This window comes from Rhincodon typus, chromosome 11 (assembly GCF_021869965.1).
Source record: "Rhincodon typus isolate 14 chromosome 11, sRhiTyp1.1, whole genome shotgun sequence".
NCBI classification, from domain to species: domain Eukaryota; kingdom Metazoa; phylum Chordata; class Chondrichthyes; order Orectolobiformes; family Rhincodontidae; genus Rhincodon; species Rhincodon typus.
This window is the reverse complement of record NC_063342.1, coordinates 39,843,021-39,858,652: the sequence shown is the minus strand read 5'-3', so window position 1 is coordinate 39,858,652 and position 15,632 is coordinate 39,843,021. Positions and strand designations below refer to the sequence as shown.

At 38.4% G+C, this 15,632-nt stretch overlaps 1 protein-coding gene across 4 annotated transcripts in view; it reads left to right on the top strand.

Moving 5' to 3' along the window:
• The window catches only part of kdm6a (lysine (K)-specific demethylase 6A), a 224,219-nt gene that overhangs the window by 123,551 nt on the left and 85,036 nt on the right, over positions 1-15,632 (top strand). For all 4 annotated transcript variants that reach the window (XR_007263189.1, XM_048602716.1, XM_048602715.1 and 1 more), the window contains exons 8-9: positions 7,041-7,075; positions 13,241-13,334. Coding sequence is in view for 3 of the 4 variants with exons in the window: in XM_048602716.1 (XP_048458673.1) it covers positions 7,041-7,075; positions 13,241-13,334 (129 nt within the window). In the remaining variant the exon portion in view is untranslated. The remainder of the gene's footprint in view (positions 1-7,040; positions 7,076-13,240; positions 13,335-15,632) is intronic.

Genomic DNA, 15,632 nt, shown 5'->3' with positions numbered 1-15,632 from the left:
TCCTGGTTTATGATGTACACTACATTACAGTCCGCCAAGCAATAGTGGTAAACAGTTCCAATCTAGTTGATGCCGCTTGATGTTTCTTACCTTGATCTACAATAGCTAAATTTGGACATTGTTGGATTTTAAACACATTAAAAAGATATTTTTTGTGTAGAATCCCAGAGTGATCAAAGCAGATGTTTATTCTTGGAATTTGTTAATGCATTTCACACAAAAATCTTATTATTTAGCACAATTTATATTTTGTAAGTCTTGTATAATGCACCTTGTGTGGCAGGCAAGTAACTCTTCCCTGTTATGCTGTTTCCTCTTTGGTTTGTTAGAATCAAGCCTACTCCTCTTAACTGTCTCTCTTTTTGCCTTTTTTATCCCTCTGCTCTTCCATGTGGTCTTTCCCTATTGTGCATTGTTACTTTGTTTCACACTGCAGTGACCTTTTCACTTCTCTGCGCAGTAGGGGCAATATTTTTAGACATTTACTGCACTATTGTCACTTAAATGATTTGTGTACAGATGAAATAAAATCCATTTATGATGATGTGGGAATGCAGGAGTGGGTTTTCTGTAAAGATCCCTGTTAAGCTGGACGAGGCATTGTTGCTTAAAGCACTGGTATCTTTTCTGTTAGAAACAAAGAAAACATAAGCACAAGTAGGCCACTTGGCACATTGACCTCAGTCTGCCATTCAATGTGATCCTGTAATTCAGCACTGCACTCCTCTCTCCCTATAGAAGTTATAGAACAGAATTAGGCCATTCACCCCATTGAATCTGCTCTGCCATTTCGTCATGGCTGACATGTTTCTCAAACCCATTCTCCTGCCTTCTACCCATAATCCATAATCCCCTATCAATCATGAACCTATCTACCTCTGTCTTGAATAAACTCAATGACTTGGCCTGCACACCCCTCAACAGCAATGTGTTCCACAGCTTAAATAACCTCTGGCTGAAGAGATTTCTTCTCACCTCAATTCTAAAAGGTTGTCCCTTTGCTCTGAGGCTGTGCCATCAAGTCCTTGTCTCTTCTACTAGTAGAATCGTCTCCACTTCAATTTTCCAGGCTTCTCAGTATTCTGTAAGTTTCAATCAGATTCCTCCTAGTCCTTATAAACTCAAGTACTGACCCAGAGACCTCAACTGCTCCTCATATGACAAGCCTGTCATCCCCGGAATCATTCTTGTGAACCCCCTCTGGACCCCTTCCAATGCCAGCATATCCTCCCTTAGAGGGGCCCAAAACTGCTCATAATATTCCAAATGCGATCCAACCAGAATCTTATACTGCCTCAGCAGTATGTTCCTGGTATTCTAGCTCTCTTGAAATGAATGTTAACATTGTATTTGCTTTTCTAACAGACTATTCATCCTGCATGTTAACCTTAAAAGAATCCTGAACTAGGATTCCCAAGTCCCTTTCTACTTCGGATTTCTGAAGTCTTTCCCATTTAGAAAATAGTCTATGTCTCTTTTTCCTGCCAAAGTGCATAACCACACACTTGCCCACATAGAATTCTATTCACCACTTCTTTGCCTACTCTCCTAACCTGTCCTTCTGCTCCCTCAACACCTAACTGTCCATCCACCAGAAGGTGGCATGGTGGTGGTTCAGTGATTAACCCTGTTGCCTCACAGCACTGGGGAGCTGGGTTTGATTCTAGCCTTGGGTGATTGTGCAAACTCCACACAGGCATTCTCCCTGTATCTGCGTGGGTTTCTGCTGGATGCCTCAGTTTTCTTCCACAGTCCAGAGATGTTCAGGTTTGGTGAATTGGCGATGCTAAATTGTCTGTAGTGACCTAGACTTATGCAGACTAGATGGATTAACTATGGTAAACGTGGCGTTATGGGGATAGGGTCAGGGCCTGGTTATGGGTGGGATGCTCTTCGGGGAATTGGTGCAGACTTTGAGCCAAATAGTCTCTTCTCTCACAGTAGGGATTCTATGATTCTATCCTTGTCATCTGCAAACTTAGCAAGAATGCCCTCAGTTTCTTAATCCAGATCAGTTGTGTGTAACGTGAATAGTTATAATCCCAACATGGACACCTACTAATTTCGACTAGTTACTGGCTGTCATTCTGAAAAAGATCCCTTTCTCCCTACTCTCTGCCTTCTTCCAGTCAGCCAATCCTTTATCCATGCCAGTACCTTGTCCCTAACACCATGGTCTCTCATTTAGCAGCCTCCTGTGCAGCACACAAAGGCCTTCGGGAAATCCAGATAAATCACGTGCAAATCACGTTGTCTAAATTGCTTTTTACCTCCTCGTTGAGTTCTAACAGATTAATCAGGCATGACCTCCCCTTGATAAAGCCATGCTGACTCAGCCCTATTTTACCATGCACTTCCATGTACTTCACAATCTCATCCTTAACAATTGTCTCTACCAACGACCTGAGGTCAGGCTAACCAGTGTACAGTCTCCTGTCTTTTCCTCCCTCACTTCTTAAACAGTGGTGTTACATTAGCCATTTTCTAGTCCTCTGGGACCCTCCCTGATCCCAGTGATTCCTGAATGATCAGCAGTATGTCTCTAGTCTCCTTAGCTACCTCCTTCAGAACTCTTGGGTGTAGTATGGGTGGTTTATTTATCCTTCAGACCTTTCAGTTTCTCCAACACCACCACCTTCGTGAATGGAATCTCACTCACTCTGCCCTCTTACTCTCTTGACTTTGATATCCCTCTGAGGTCTTCCACTGTAAAACTATTGCAAAGCACCTGTGCAGTTCCTCTGCTATTTCTTCCCCATTTCTATTTCTCCAGCCTCATTTTCTAGTGGTCCAATGTCCAGCCTTGGGTCTCTTTTATATTACCAGCTATCTTACCCATATATTCCATTGTTTTCTACCTCACTGCTCTTTTAATCATTCTTTGCAGTTTTTTAAAGGCTTTCCAATCCTCTGGTTTCCCATTAAACTTCATCACATGGTACGGTTTTTCTTTTGCTCTTATGCTATCCCTGACTTCCCTGTCAGCCATAGTTGCTTTGTCCTCCCCGAGTGTATTTCTTCTTCCTTGGGATGAATTTCTGCAGTGCCTCCCAAATTACTCCCTAGAAACTCCTGCCATTGCTGCTTCATCGTCTTCCCTGCTCGGCTCCCCTTCCAGTCAACTCTGGCCAGCTCCTCCCTTTTATGCCTTTGTAGTTACCTGTATTTAATTGTAACTCAGTTTCATCTGATTCTAGCTTCTGTCTCTCGTTTTTATGGTTTCTGTCCCTTGGGGGTTACTTCACCCTAAGCTCCCTTGAATCTGCCATGTTACACATTACCAAAACCAGAATTGCCTGTTCCCTAGTGGGCTCTACCACAAGCTGCTCCACAAAAACCATCTGATATTACACAAATTCCTTTTCTTGAGATCTGCTGCCAGCCTGATTTTCCTAGTCCATTTGTGTATTGAGGCCCCCCATGATTATTGTAATAGGGACTTTCTTACATGCCTTTTCTATCTCCTGATTTATTTTCTTCCCCAATCCTGACTACTGCTGCGAGACCTGAACGCAACTCCCATCAAGTTCTTTTTTACATTTGCGATTCTATATTACTTATTGTTTTCATTTCTAATAAGACAACCCCAAGCCCCTCTGCCCACCTGCTTGCCTTTTCGATAGGATCCCTGGATATTTAGTTCCCAGTCCTGTTCTCCTTGCAGCCATGTCTCTGTGATACTCACAACATTGTACGATTTCAATTTGCATTGCAAGCGCATTTATCTTGTTTTGGTATATAGCGTATATTTAAGTACAGCACCCTCCATTCTGTGTTGGTTGCTTCCTCCTCTCATAGTTATCTGCTCATCTGCTGTGCCTGAAGTTAGATTTGTGACACTTTCTGTACATTGTTCTATTTCTTGTTCCAGAAACTTTTAATACCTCTGAGCTCTGTCCTTTTTCCATAATCTTCCTACTGAACTTACTCCATGGCTGTTCAGTTTAAAGCTCTAGTTATGCGATTTGCCAGGACTCTGGTCCCAGCATTATTCAGTTGGCACCTGTCCTATCAGAATAGTGCCCTCCTTCCCTAGTACTGGTGTCGATATCCCATGAATTTGAACACATTTCTCCCACACTAAACTTTGAGCCTTGCATTTACCTTTTCAATCTTGTTGACCCTGAGCCAATTTGTTTGTAGACCAGGTAGTAATCCAGAGATTATTACCTTTTAGTTTCTGCTTTTCAGTTTAGCCCCTAACTGCTCATATTCTCTTAGCAGAACCTCTTCCCACATTCTGCCTATATCGTTGGTACCTAACACCTTTTTAATTTCTCAATCTATCAGTTTCTTTCTTGAGCAAATTTGACCTTCCTTCTGTGGTAGAGGATTCCACCACATCGTGTTCACCAGCTTCTGAAGAAATTTCTCCTGTTCTCAGTCCAGAATGGCCAACTCCATTTTCTGAGATCATAAGCTCTTGTTCAGGATCCTCCAGCCATGGGCGACATTTTGCATGCTGCATCTAGTCTAACAGCCCTAACAGTATTTTATACAATTCAAGGAGATCCTCCCTCATTTTCCTGAGATTTCGGGTCCATTTGACCTTGTCTGTCCTCATGACAAGGTTGCTGTTCTAGCTATCAGTTTGAACTTTTGCCGCATTCTGTCTAAAGCGTATCTTTCCTTTGGTAAGGAGACCAAAACAGCACATACTTCTCCACCTGTGGTCTCTCCAAGGCCGTGTACAGCTGCAGTAAGACAATCTTGCTCCTGTACTCAATCCCCTTACTGCAATGAAGACCAACATAACTTTTATTCTTTCTAATTCCTTGCTGCACCTGCATGATTTCAGTGACAAGTGTGCTAGGGCACAAAGGAGCTTTGTACATCAATATTTCACAATCTATCATTATTTATCTAGCACACTGCTTTTGTTTCTCTTGAAGTGGATAACTTCACACTCATGCATGACAAATGCTTTATTATGTCCATGCTCTCAACTTGTCTAAATCGCCTTGAACCCTTTTTACTTCCTCTTCGCCACTCTTTTTTTCCACTTTGTTTTGTCAGCAAATTTAAAACTAAACTATTGCATTAAATTCCTAAATCAGATCATTGTGTATTGTGAATAGCTGGAGCCCAAATGCTGATTCCTGCAGTAAACCATTAGTCACAGCCTTGCACTCCCAAGAAGACCCATTTTTTCTTAAGCTCTGATATTTGGTTAGGAGGGAGGCAATAATCTATGCCAGTATATTGCCCCCAGTCCCATGTGGTTTCATTTTGCTCTATAACCTATGTGGGAATATCAAAGACTTTTTGAAATAGGAAATGTTATGACTTTTGATTGTCCTCTGCTGCCACAGTCATTGACCTTGCTTCCACTTCACCCTGAATATTATTTGTATATCTTCTTGCTAACTTCACCCGCTCCTCTGATTTTGCTGAATCATGATCACCGAGTTGTTAGTGGCATTTTTATGTAGTTTGTTAACTTAGTGGGCATATAAAATTATTTGCTGTTCTTCTCCTTCCTTACTATTACCCTTTTGCAGATCTGATTGAGAAATCATTGTAAGATGGTCTTTGAAACCAGTTTTGCAATCATGAAAGTATTTGCTTTTACTGTGGAAGTAGAAATACAGTATTGACTTCAGACTTGCAGCCAGTTCCCACAAAGCTGAATTTTTGTTTTCCAAATGACACTCAGCACTTTGTTAACGTCTACGTTTGTTTTCTCCCGTAGCTCCCACAAAACTCTTCTAATGTAGGAATGTCTAACCTTCCTCCACTCTCTAGACGCTTGCAGTATCTTCCTTAACGTTTTCTGTGGATTGTGAATTTTCTTAACACAAACACATGATTAAAATTCAGTAAATAAATCTGGCATTGAACTAATGCAGAAACAAAAGAATCCGAAGCACAAATTGCTTCAAAAATTTAAATAGTTTGGATCAAAATTATTACCTATTGTTACACCTTGCTGAGGAAGCACACTGGAAATCAAGCCCTTCTATTTCTGGAATTGTCACAAAAGCTAAAGATTTTAATCAAATTTGTAAATCCCCAGTTTACCTATCTGGTAAACTCAAGTTAACAGAAAACATATGGAGCAGGTTTCTTTACTTAACAAGAGTCACTTTATTACAAATAAATGGATTGTAACGGTAACTACGAACTTCTGACCTATAGCGTTGATAGTGCAAACACCACTGCCCCCTCACCTCTCACTTGCCCCACTGCTTAAACAAAGCAACAGTGTAAACGTGACTTAAAATTAACTTCTTTAAAATTGTGGCAGTTGCTTCCAAAGTTCTTGGTTTTAAAACAGTCTTTTTTCCATCCAATTTGCAACCAAAAATAAAATACAAATGCGGTCTTTACCAGCAGTTTAACATTTTGAAACAACATTATTAGAAAATGGCAATTTTGAAATAAATAACTTTGTGTTTTTTTCAGAAATACTCTTCAGTCAAAGAATGCCAATTCAAGGGGAAAACAAAATTTATACTGCACAAGAGGGGAGTGGATGATAACTGGGCACTGATCAGCAATGTCTCCATCAATCATTGCTAATCACTTGGCAATGAATTAGTACTTTCCTCTCATGCAGCATAAATGTTGATTTTTGTCTTGAATTGGTGGTATTGTGAATTGTCCCAGTGGGTGTGAGATGAAAATCTTCTGACAAAATGTCTTTTTCTCAGTAATACTGGGTTATTTCATTTGAATTCCACTAATATATAGTGTTTGCCCAGTGGTATTTTCTCTGACACTCCTCTTATTGTTCTCTACCAGAAATCCACTGGTATATTTGGAAATTTAACTATTCACAAGAAGTGCTTTTATAGTTTTTACAGCTTGAATGAGTTATGCTGTCATCTGTAGAAATTCTATTAATTGAAGAACTTTTGTGGCTGATGCATTTTCAGAAAATCCTTGTTTTGGTATTGGTTATGTACTGTCAACTGAATGTCATGCTAATTAACAGTATAATAAAATTTCTAAAAAGCAAAATATAATTGTTCATTTCGCGTGTAATTGAAAAAAAGAAACAGTTTACAATGCTTACTACTTTTTTTTCTCCCTTGCAGTTCAGTTCCATGTTGCTCACTTGTATGAAATCCAGGTAAGTGATTTAAAAATGCATCTCTTTGGTCAATTCAGTTAGATTTAAGTGGTAGTAGCTATGGGGGAGGGGAGGAATGGGATGGTGGTGAGACTGGCTAATAGGTAAAAGGAAAAACAAAATGGAAAGATAGAGATACAGATTGTGGAGACAGATATTTTAACACTTGTCAATCTTTCAGGTTCACTCAGCTCTCTGATTTTGGAGTTGTGTGGATATCATTTCCATTTCTCATCTCTTCAAGGACTTTTTCATAAATTTACAGAAATCAACCTTGGTTTGACACTTTACCCTGCCTCTCAAATTGAGCAGTGCTTTGTCTCTAAAACTGTATGAAGTAGTTTGCCCACATTTCATAGATTTCATTAGATTATGGAAAATCAGAATTGAAGCAGATCTAATTGTAATTTGTATTTATGATGCAATTTGTAATACTTCATTTTCTTAAACTAGAGATTGCACCTTGTTGATGCAGTATAGTAGAATTTTCTTGAGCTATTTTGTGGCTAAACAGTTTAAGATATTGTTCAAGAAAATTAAAGTGAATGTAATTTAGTCCCTGAGAATTTTTTGGAATTATTTAAGCAAATTCATCTATAAAATTTAAGTCATTGCTCAAGGAAAGGTTTATTTGCAAATTAAATAATATGGCTAGTATTTTGCACTTTCTGGTGAAGTTTTCTAAGACTTTTGCAAAGCAGATGCCATTTTCAGTAACTAAACAAAATGAATTCTGTTTCAAGACATTAGTAATGGACTGGAATGTATTTGCCTCAATTATTTAAATAAATTAGCAATCAGTAACATTCTGCTATGTCTGGAAATTTAAATAACTGAAATAACTGGTCAGCTGGCAAAACTTAGATTTGCACAAATATGTCACAAAAAGCTCACCCTTTTTAAAAATACAGTAGCATTAAAATGACGGTGTAAATGCTAAAGTTATTAGTAAAAATCAGTATTTGCCACAAAGTAATGTTCTTACAATACAGATTCTTCTCTCAAGCTTTTAAATGGATGTCTAATTGTAATTTGTAACCAAATTCACTTTTCTGTGTTCAGCATTGGTTGAAACTCCATTTTATCAGTAAATAACATTTACTGGCACCCGTGGGGAAATTTAGAGGGGCCATCATTCAACAGACAATGCAACTTCATTGCATTTGCATATTTTCCTCATTACACTGTCTAGCTCTAAGTGCATAATGGTGCTACATCAGGCAATAAAGTCTGGAAATGAGTGCTAACCGGTACTCTTCCTTTGATAATCCAATTACTTCAACAGACTTTACTTTATTTCTCCTGAAAACTTATGGTTGTTTAAAACTAAATCGGCTGTTTTTGAATATTTAGTTCATCATTGCAGTTGCCTCAATTTTAGTTAATATTTTCTCCTCTTTTTACTCAGGTTATCCATCAAGATAAAAGCTTACTTTTTATGACTGCCTTTACCATGTTTTAGAAGATCACACTTAATAAACAGTCAAAACAATCTTGAAAAAAAATTTGGTATACTCCATGTTCATGCCAACAAGACAGTGTAATCACTTAAAGAAGTCTGCTTAGTTTTTCAAAACTGTTAATGTTTACATTTTTGAACAGAATGGGAAGGAATAAGAATATGAAAAATAATTTTCAGTGAACATGTTTCACATAAATAGACTTTATAGTTTCATGTATTGGACAAAGCAGTGTATCTGCATATGTATATAATGTTATGATCCCAACTGATATTATTACCAGACAAGTTGGATCTCATTCAGGAATCTGGTTTGATAGATCATATTTTGATTTGTTTTAGTGTGAACAAAGTAGTCTTTGGCAGTGCTGCAGATTTTACTTTAGAAATGTAAAAGAAAGTTATTAACAAAATAACTGACTATAAAATAGATCAATCCATCAAGTTATAATACAAATTCAAACAATTCTAATCACATAGTAAAAAAAAAATTCTGTCAAAAATAGTCCTGTGTAAATTGAATGGAAGCAACTCGTACTAGAGTCCTGTATCAGATACCTCAGTCAGTTTGAGTAATTTGTGAATTCAATCTTCAGATTGGAACTGCAGGTAGCTTCTTTCTGGACTAATTATACAGCTTTTTAAATGCACTCCGCTTTAAGCAACTACTTCGGGGTTTATCCCAACACTTTTATGTTCCGGGATTAATACTCACTTTACTGAAAGGTAATCTAGTTCATGATTCATCTTTCCATCCTTAGGAGCACTGCTCTATACAGCTGTTCTACACCAAGGATTTCACAGGACTGCCCAAAATTTAAAGTATCACCAAAATAATCTCACTCTCTTTAAATTATGGATATTCCCTCATGCATTTTTGAAAAAAAGTTCCATCAGGCTGTTGAGGCCCTGTTACTTACCTTGATGAATCACAAAACATTCTAAAAGGAGCAAAAGTTCATTAATGGTGCATGCATTCATTCACTCTAATGCCAAGTCTCAAAAGCCATTTTTAAAAGAAATTGCCATAGCTACATAAATTCTTAGAAGTTAAGTATTTAAGACACACAGACACACAAACCCACCAGTTACTGACTCAAAAACAAGAAACCCAAACTTGCAATAAATAATATTGAAACATATATTCCCCCATTTTATATCGTAATAATGGAAAATACCATTCACTGTTTAAAAGTGCAAGGTTAATTGAGTAATTAATTACAAATTGGAATTGACTGTAGGCAAAATAATATTCAAAACATTGGTGCATGCTTGTTGGTTCTAGAAGACTATCTTTCTATTTTGCTTTTTGTGATTTTTCACCTCTTCCTCTTAAAAATTGCCTTCTTGCTGTTGTGCATTTCTACACGTGCCAGTTGTTCTGTAATAGTTTGGTCGCATAGTCAGTCAGTGTGTGAACCTAGAACATGAATGGCAACAGGCTATCTGACCTTGAGGGAAAGCATCAGGTTTTGCCCAATATCTGTGAGAGTACTTACTCATAGAGCTGTACGGCATGGAACCAGACCCTTCGGTCCAACTCACCCATGAAGACCAGATGTCCTAAATTAATCTAGTCCCATTTGCCAGCGTTTGGCCCATATCCATCTAAATTCTCCCTAATCTTACACCGATTGAGATGCCTTTTAAATGTTGTAATTACACCAGCCTCCACCACTTCCTCTGGCAGCTTATTCTATACCCACACTACACTCTGCGTGAAAATTACCAGATGATTGGAGGGTGGCAAATGTCATTCCTATGTTCAAGAAAGGGAATAGAGATAATCCTGGGAATTACAGATTGGTCAGTCTTACTTCTGTGGTGCACAAATTATTGGAGAGGATCCTGAGAGATAGTGTTTATGATTATTTGGAAAAGCACAGTTTGATTAGAAATAGTCAGCATGGCTTTGTGAGAGGCAGGTCATGCTTCACAAGCTTTATTGAATTCTTTGAGGATGTGACAAAACACATTGAAGGCATTGTGGTGTTTATGGATTTTAGCAAGGCATTTGATAAGGTTCCATGGTAGGCTCATTGAGAAAGTAAGGAGGCATGGGATTCAGGGAAATTTGGCTGTCCAATAGGAGACAGAGGGTGGTAGTAGATGGAAAGTATTCAGCCTGGAGCTCGGTGACCAGTGGTGTTCCACGGGGATCTTTTCTGGGACCTCTGCGCTTTGTGACCTTTATAAATGACACGGATAAGGAAGTGGAAGGGTGGGTTAGTAAGTTTACTGATGACATGAAGGTTGGTGGAGTTGTGGACAGTGCGGAGAGCTGTTGTAGGTTGCAACAGGATGCAGAGCTGGGCAAAGAATTGGCAGATGGAATTCAACCCAGAAAAGTGTGAAGTGATTTATTTTGGAAGGTCAAATTTGAATGCAGAATACAGGGTTAATGGCAGGATTCTTGGCAGTGTGGAGGAACAGAGGGATCTTGGGGTCCACATCCATAGATCTCACATAGTTGCTACCCAAGTTGATACAGTTATAAAGAAGGCATATGTGTGTTGGCTTTCGTTGGCAGGGGAATTGAGTTTAAGGGCTGCGAGGTAATGCTCTATAAAACTCTGGTTAGACCACACTTGGAATATTGTGTTCAGTTCTGGTCACTTCATTATAGGAAAGATGTGGAAGCTTTAGAGAGGATGCAGAGGAGATTTACCAGGATGCTGCCTGGACTGGAGGGCAGGTCTTATGAGGAAAGGTTGAGGGAGCTAGGGCTTTTTTCATCAGTGCAAAGAAGTATGAGAGGTGACTTGATAAAGGTGTACAGGATGATGAGAGTTATAGATAGAGTGGATAGCCAGAGACTTTTTCCCAGGGCGGAAATGACTATTATGAGGGGACATAATTTTAAGGTGATTAGAGGAAGGTATAGGGGAGATATCAGAGGTAGGTTCTTTACACAGAGAGTGGTGGGCGTGTGGAATGTGCTGCCGGCAGTGGTAGCGGCGTCAGATACTTTAGAGACTTTTAAGCGACTCTTGGATAGGCACATGGAGGATACTAAAATGTAGGATATGCAGGATAGTTTGATCTTAGGATAGTAGGTCGGCACAACTTCATGGACCGAAGGGCCTGTACTGTGCTGTACTATTCTATGTTCTAAAATGTTGCCCCTTATGTCCCTTTTAAATTTTTCCCCTCTCCCCTTAAAGCTGTGCCCTCTAGTTTTGGACTCACCCACGTTGGGGAAAAGACCCATGGTTATTCACCCTAACCGTGCCCGTCATGATTTTATAAACCTTTTTAAGGTCACCTTTCAGCCTTCAGCACTCCAGGGAAAAATAGCTCAAGTCTCTTTAGCCTCTCTCTCTGGCTCTAACCCTCCAACCCTGACAACATCCTTGTAAATCTTTTCCGAACCCTTTCAAATTTCACAACATCCTTCCTATAGCAGGGAGACCAATGTCCTGCACAGCCACAACATGACCTCCCAACTCCTATGCTTAATGCACTGACCAGTAAAGGCAAGCGTACCAAATCACTTCTTTACCACCCTATCTGGGACTCTATTTTCAAGGAACTATGGACCAAGTCTTCTGGTTGATTCCTGTTGCCCCCCTGCCCTAGGATTGATTCTAGCATTGTATCATTGTCTTCCTTGGGCAGTTCACATTGTGGGCTTCTGTTTATCGTTGACTTCAGGCTTGCTGCATTCCCCATTTTAAAATAGGGAAAGCATATGAGTTGTAGGGCTCAATTGCTTTGGTTCTTTTATGCTGCAGAGTTCGAGATGACATGCGAGATTTATCTGTCATTGGTAAATAGCCATTGTAAGCACAAAATCTCTCTCACTTCCCTCCATAAATGCTTTAATTGGCTTTCTGTCACTGCAGTGTGGTAACTAACAAGATTCCCATGCTAAAATATCGGCCTGAAGCTTTCACCAAACTTTTGCCCCATAGATCGTAAAAGCTGGGAAAGTTCCCTTCAAAAGGTGGAGGTGAAATATGTTATCCGTTGGTGATTGGTGATTTGATCATTAATGAATGCTAGTTGCATGAGATTCATTTAGAATGAATTAAATGCTTGGAAACAAAGGACAGAGTTATTAGTCTATTGCAGACACCTGTTTATCTTCAAGGATGTGTTTAATTGGTGATTTATGCCTTCATCTTAAAATTGGAGATGTAGTCAGTGCTATTGAGCTATCATTTTTATCTCCTTTTTCCTCCATTAGAAGATGTTGCCTTTGTCTGGCATTACTCCATTCTATCACTCCATTATACATCATTTTGGACAACAATAATGGACTTGCGTGTCTCTGAAATGTTTCTGTTTAGTGATCAATTAACTGATTGGAAGAAAAACCTGACTATTGTGATCCCTTTTTATTTGGACAGGAGTTGTATGAATCTATTTTTGTTTTATTTATTTGTTAACTAATGACTCCTATCTTCGGCTACATACAGGATACAGCAGCTTCTAAATATGTTGTGAAATCCTGTTTTGCCCATAAGAGTCCCTCCCCCTTATTCCATGTTTTCTGTTGGACCTGGTTTTCTAGTCTCTGCAATTGTCATTTCCTTGGTCTCTTTGTGACAGCATTGAGAAAGCATCTTTCATTCGTGTTTGTGTGGTTCCTGTTCCAAGAAAAAAGGCTGTAAAGGCTTTAGGTGCCAAGACCTTTTTAGGGTTGTTTTAATTAAAACTTGCTTTAGACAGTTTCTCTTTTCTCCCCCACCCCTGAACTGTAGAGAAAGTATCGTGCTGCAAAGGAAGCCTATGAACAACTTTTGCAAACGGAGAATCTTTCTGCACAAGTGAAAGCAAATATACTGCAGCAGCTCGGTAAGTGTCTCATGCTTTTGTTTTCGACTCCCATTTGTATTTGTATTTGCAAATTATTGAATGAATTTCTGCTGTCTTCTCAATGGTAAGGTGATGTTGAAACTCAGTTTTATATGTTGACAGTGATGTGTACCTCAGTCATATGCAAATAATTGGAACTAATTTGAATTGAAGTTGAAAATATTTTGCATGTGATTTATTGTAATATATTATACTTTTGTCATGCAAATTTGTTATTAATGTTTTGAATTTTTTTTTTGGCTAGTGACCCTGCTTGTTATATTCTTGGCTGACTGTTCTGTAGTTCTGCTGGAATTTCTACTTTCAGGGTTAAGGATGTGAACCAGGAAATAATATCTGTTTAAATTATTACAGTGTTGAGTTATAGTGTGATGTATTTGCCTCTTTTCAGAGAGGTAGGTAGTCAGAACCATTTTATAACCCTTTCCTTGGGCCTCTATATGACTGTCTGTCCTGTTCCAGCAACCTTACTAACAATGAAGTGATTTACAACCTGATTTAGCGCATGTACACCTCCCAGTTACATATAATTTAGGAGGAAGAAAATAAATTGTTTACTTTTTAAGCACTTAAACTTGCCTTGATTCTAGTGTTTTTGGATATAAACAATAGTTAACTGCACAACAGAATTCAAGCTTGATAGTTTGAAAAATTTGACATCTGAAAAGTATACGTGCACATGTATTGAATGCCCTTTGCTTGCTGTGACAATCCTTTACAAGATATTATATGATTCAGATAATGTTTGTAATGAGTACCTACTGTTATATTTTGGACAACTCGCTTTTACAGCATCTTAATGTTGGAATTCCTAGTTCATTTTAAGTTTATCCATATATTTTCTAAATTTAATTTGCTGTTCAGTGTTAGTACGATTACTGGATGAATATTCTGTAACTTGAGATAATTTTAAAAGTTTTTCTGTTCTGAGAGCATAGGTGCATGCCATTCATGCTAAAAGAATAAATATCTGTATGCATCCATTTATTAAATATTAAGGACGTGGTCAGCTTTTTATAGGATGGATGGTGATATAGTGGCACTAACATTGGTCCCAACACCCTCATTCTGGAGCAATGTGGTTTTGTTTTAATATGCTGTGTTCTCTGGTATGTTGTCTGTATTTGGCCTTTTGTGCCATGTATGATCAGGAGCCATTAAATCACTTCTTGTGAAAAGTAAACAATCTAGAATATGGCCCCACTAATATCTGTCTTGTGATAAATGGATTAAATGACCAAATTTCCTTAGCATGTGTATTAGGCAAATGAATGTAATATAATTTACATTATAAGTAGTAATTCACATTGGCATGTACTTTCAAATCTCAAGTAAATTCTGCTGTAAAAAGTGTTACAAGACACCCTTTGGGCACAAGCTGTGGATTAATTGCAGTTTCTATTAGCTGGGAACTCATCACACCAAAGTCGTGTCCTGTAATAAATCTATTCACATTGCTTTTGAGCCTTTTTGCTGCCCATCACTGCTGAGTTGCTATGGCAATTCCATTGTTGACTTCTAACCACAGGTGCCTAAAATGCTGGCTTCTTATTGAAGCAGTATTTTCCAAAGGGACTTGGGAAGCATTTTATGTCTGTTGCTGTCTCTGTTCTCTACCCATGGTGTTTTTATGTCTAGTTCACAAGTTGGGTTATGTTAAAAATGATCACTTTATTCATTCAAGCCCTTTTTAAAGATACAGTCTAAAAATAATCTTACAAATCTCACAACTGTAGCACTATTTAACAAGATGCATTTCATTTTCATTCATTATGTCTTAATGATGTGGCAAAGGGATAGAAAGGGAAAAGAAAAGTAAACTGTACAACCAATTGCAGATGGACTAAATTTCCATATTGATATTATTCTATGTAAGCAATTCAGGTCTGTTTATGTAATATTAAATAATTTTGGATCTTGTCTTCATGGACCTTTTTGCCTTTTACATTACTTAAGTTCTGGCTCCTTTGAAAACCTGTAATCAAATCCTGGCAGTGAAGTGCATCTTTTCCATACCATGAATGCTTTCGCTCTCACAGCTGTAATGAGAAAGTTAGCAATAGCCAGAATTCTTCTTCAGCTTAGGAAGTGACACCATTTACAATCTGCATTATTTTGTTAAAGTTTAGTACCCAAAGACTTCTGAAGTTTATGGATTATAGGATTTGAAAGCACGAAGCAACTAGCAAATTTTCATAGATAGTAGGAACTGCAGATGCTGGAGAATCCGAGACAACAAGGTGCAGGGCTGGATGAACACAGCAGGCCAAGCAGCAT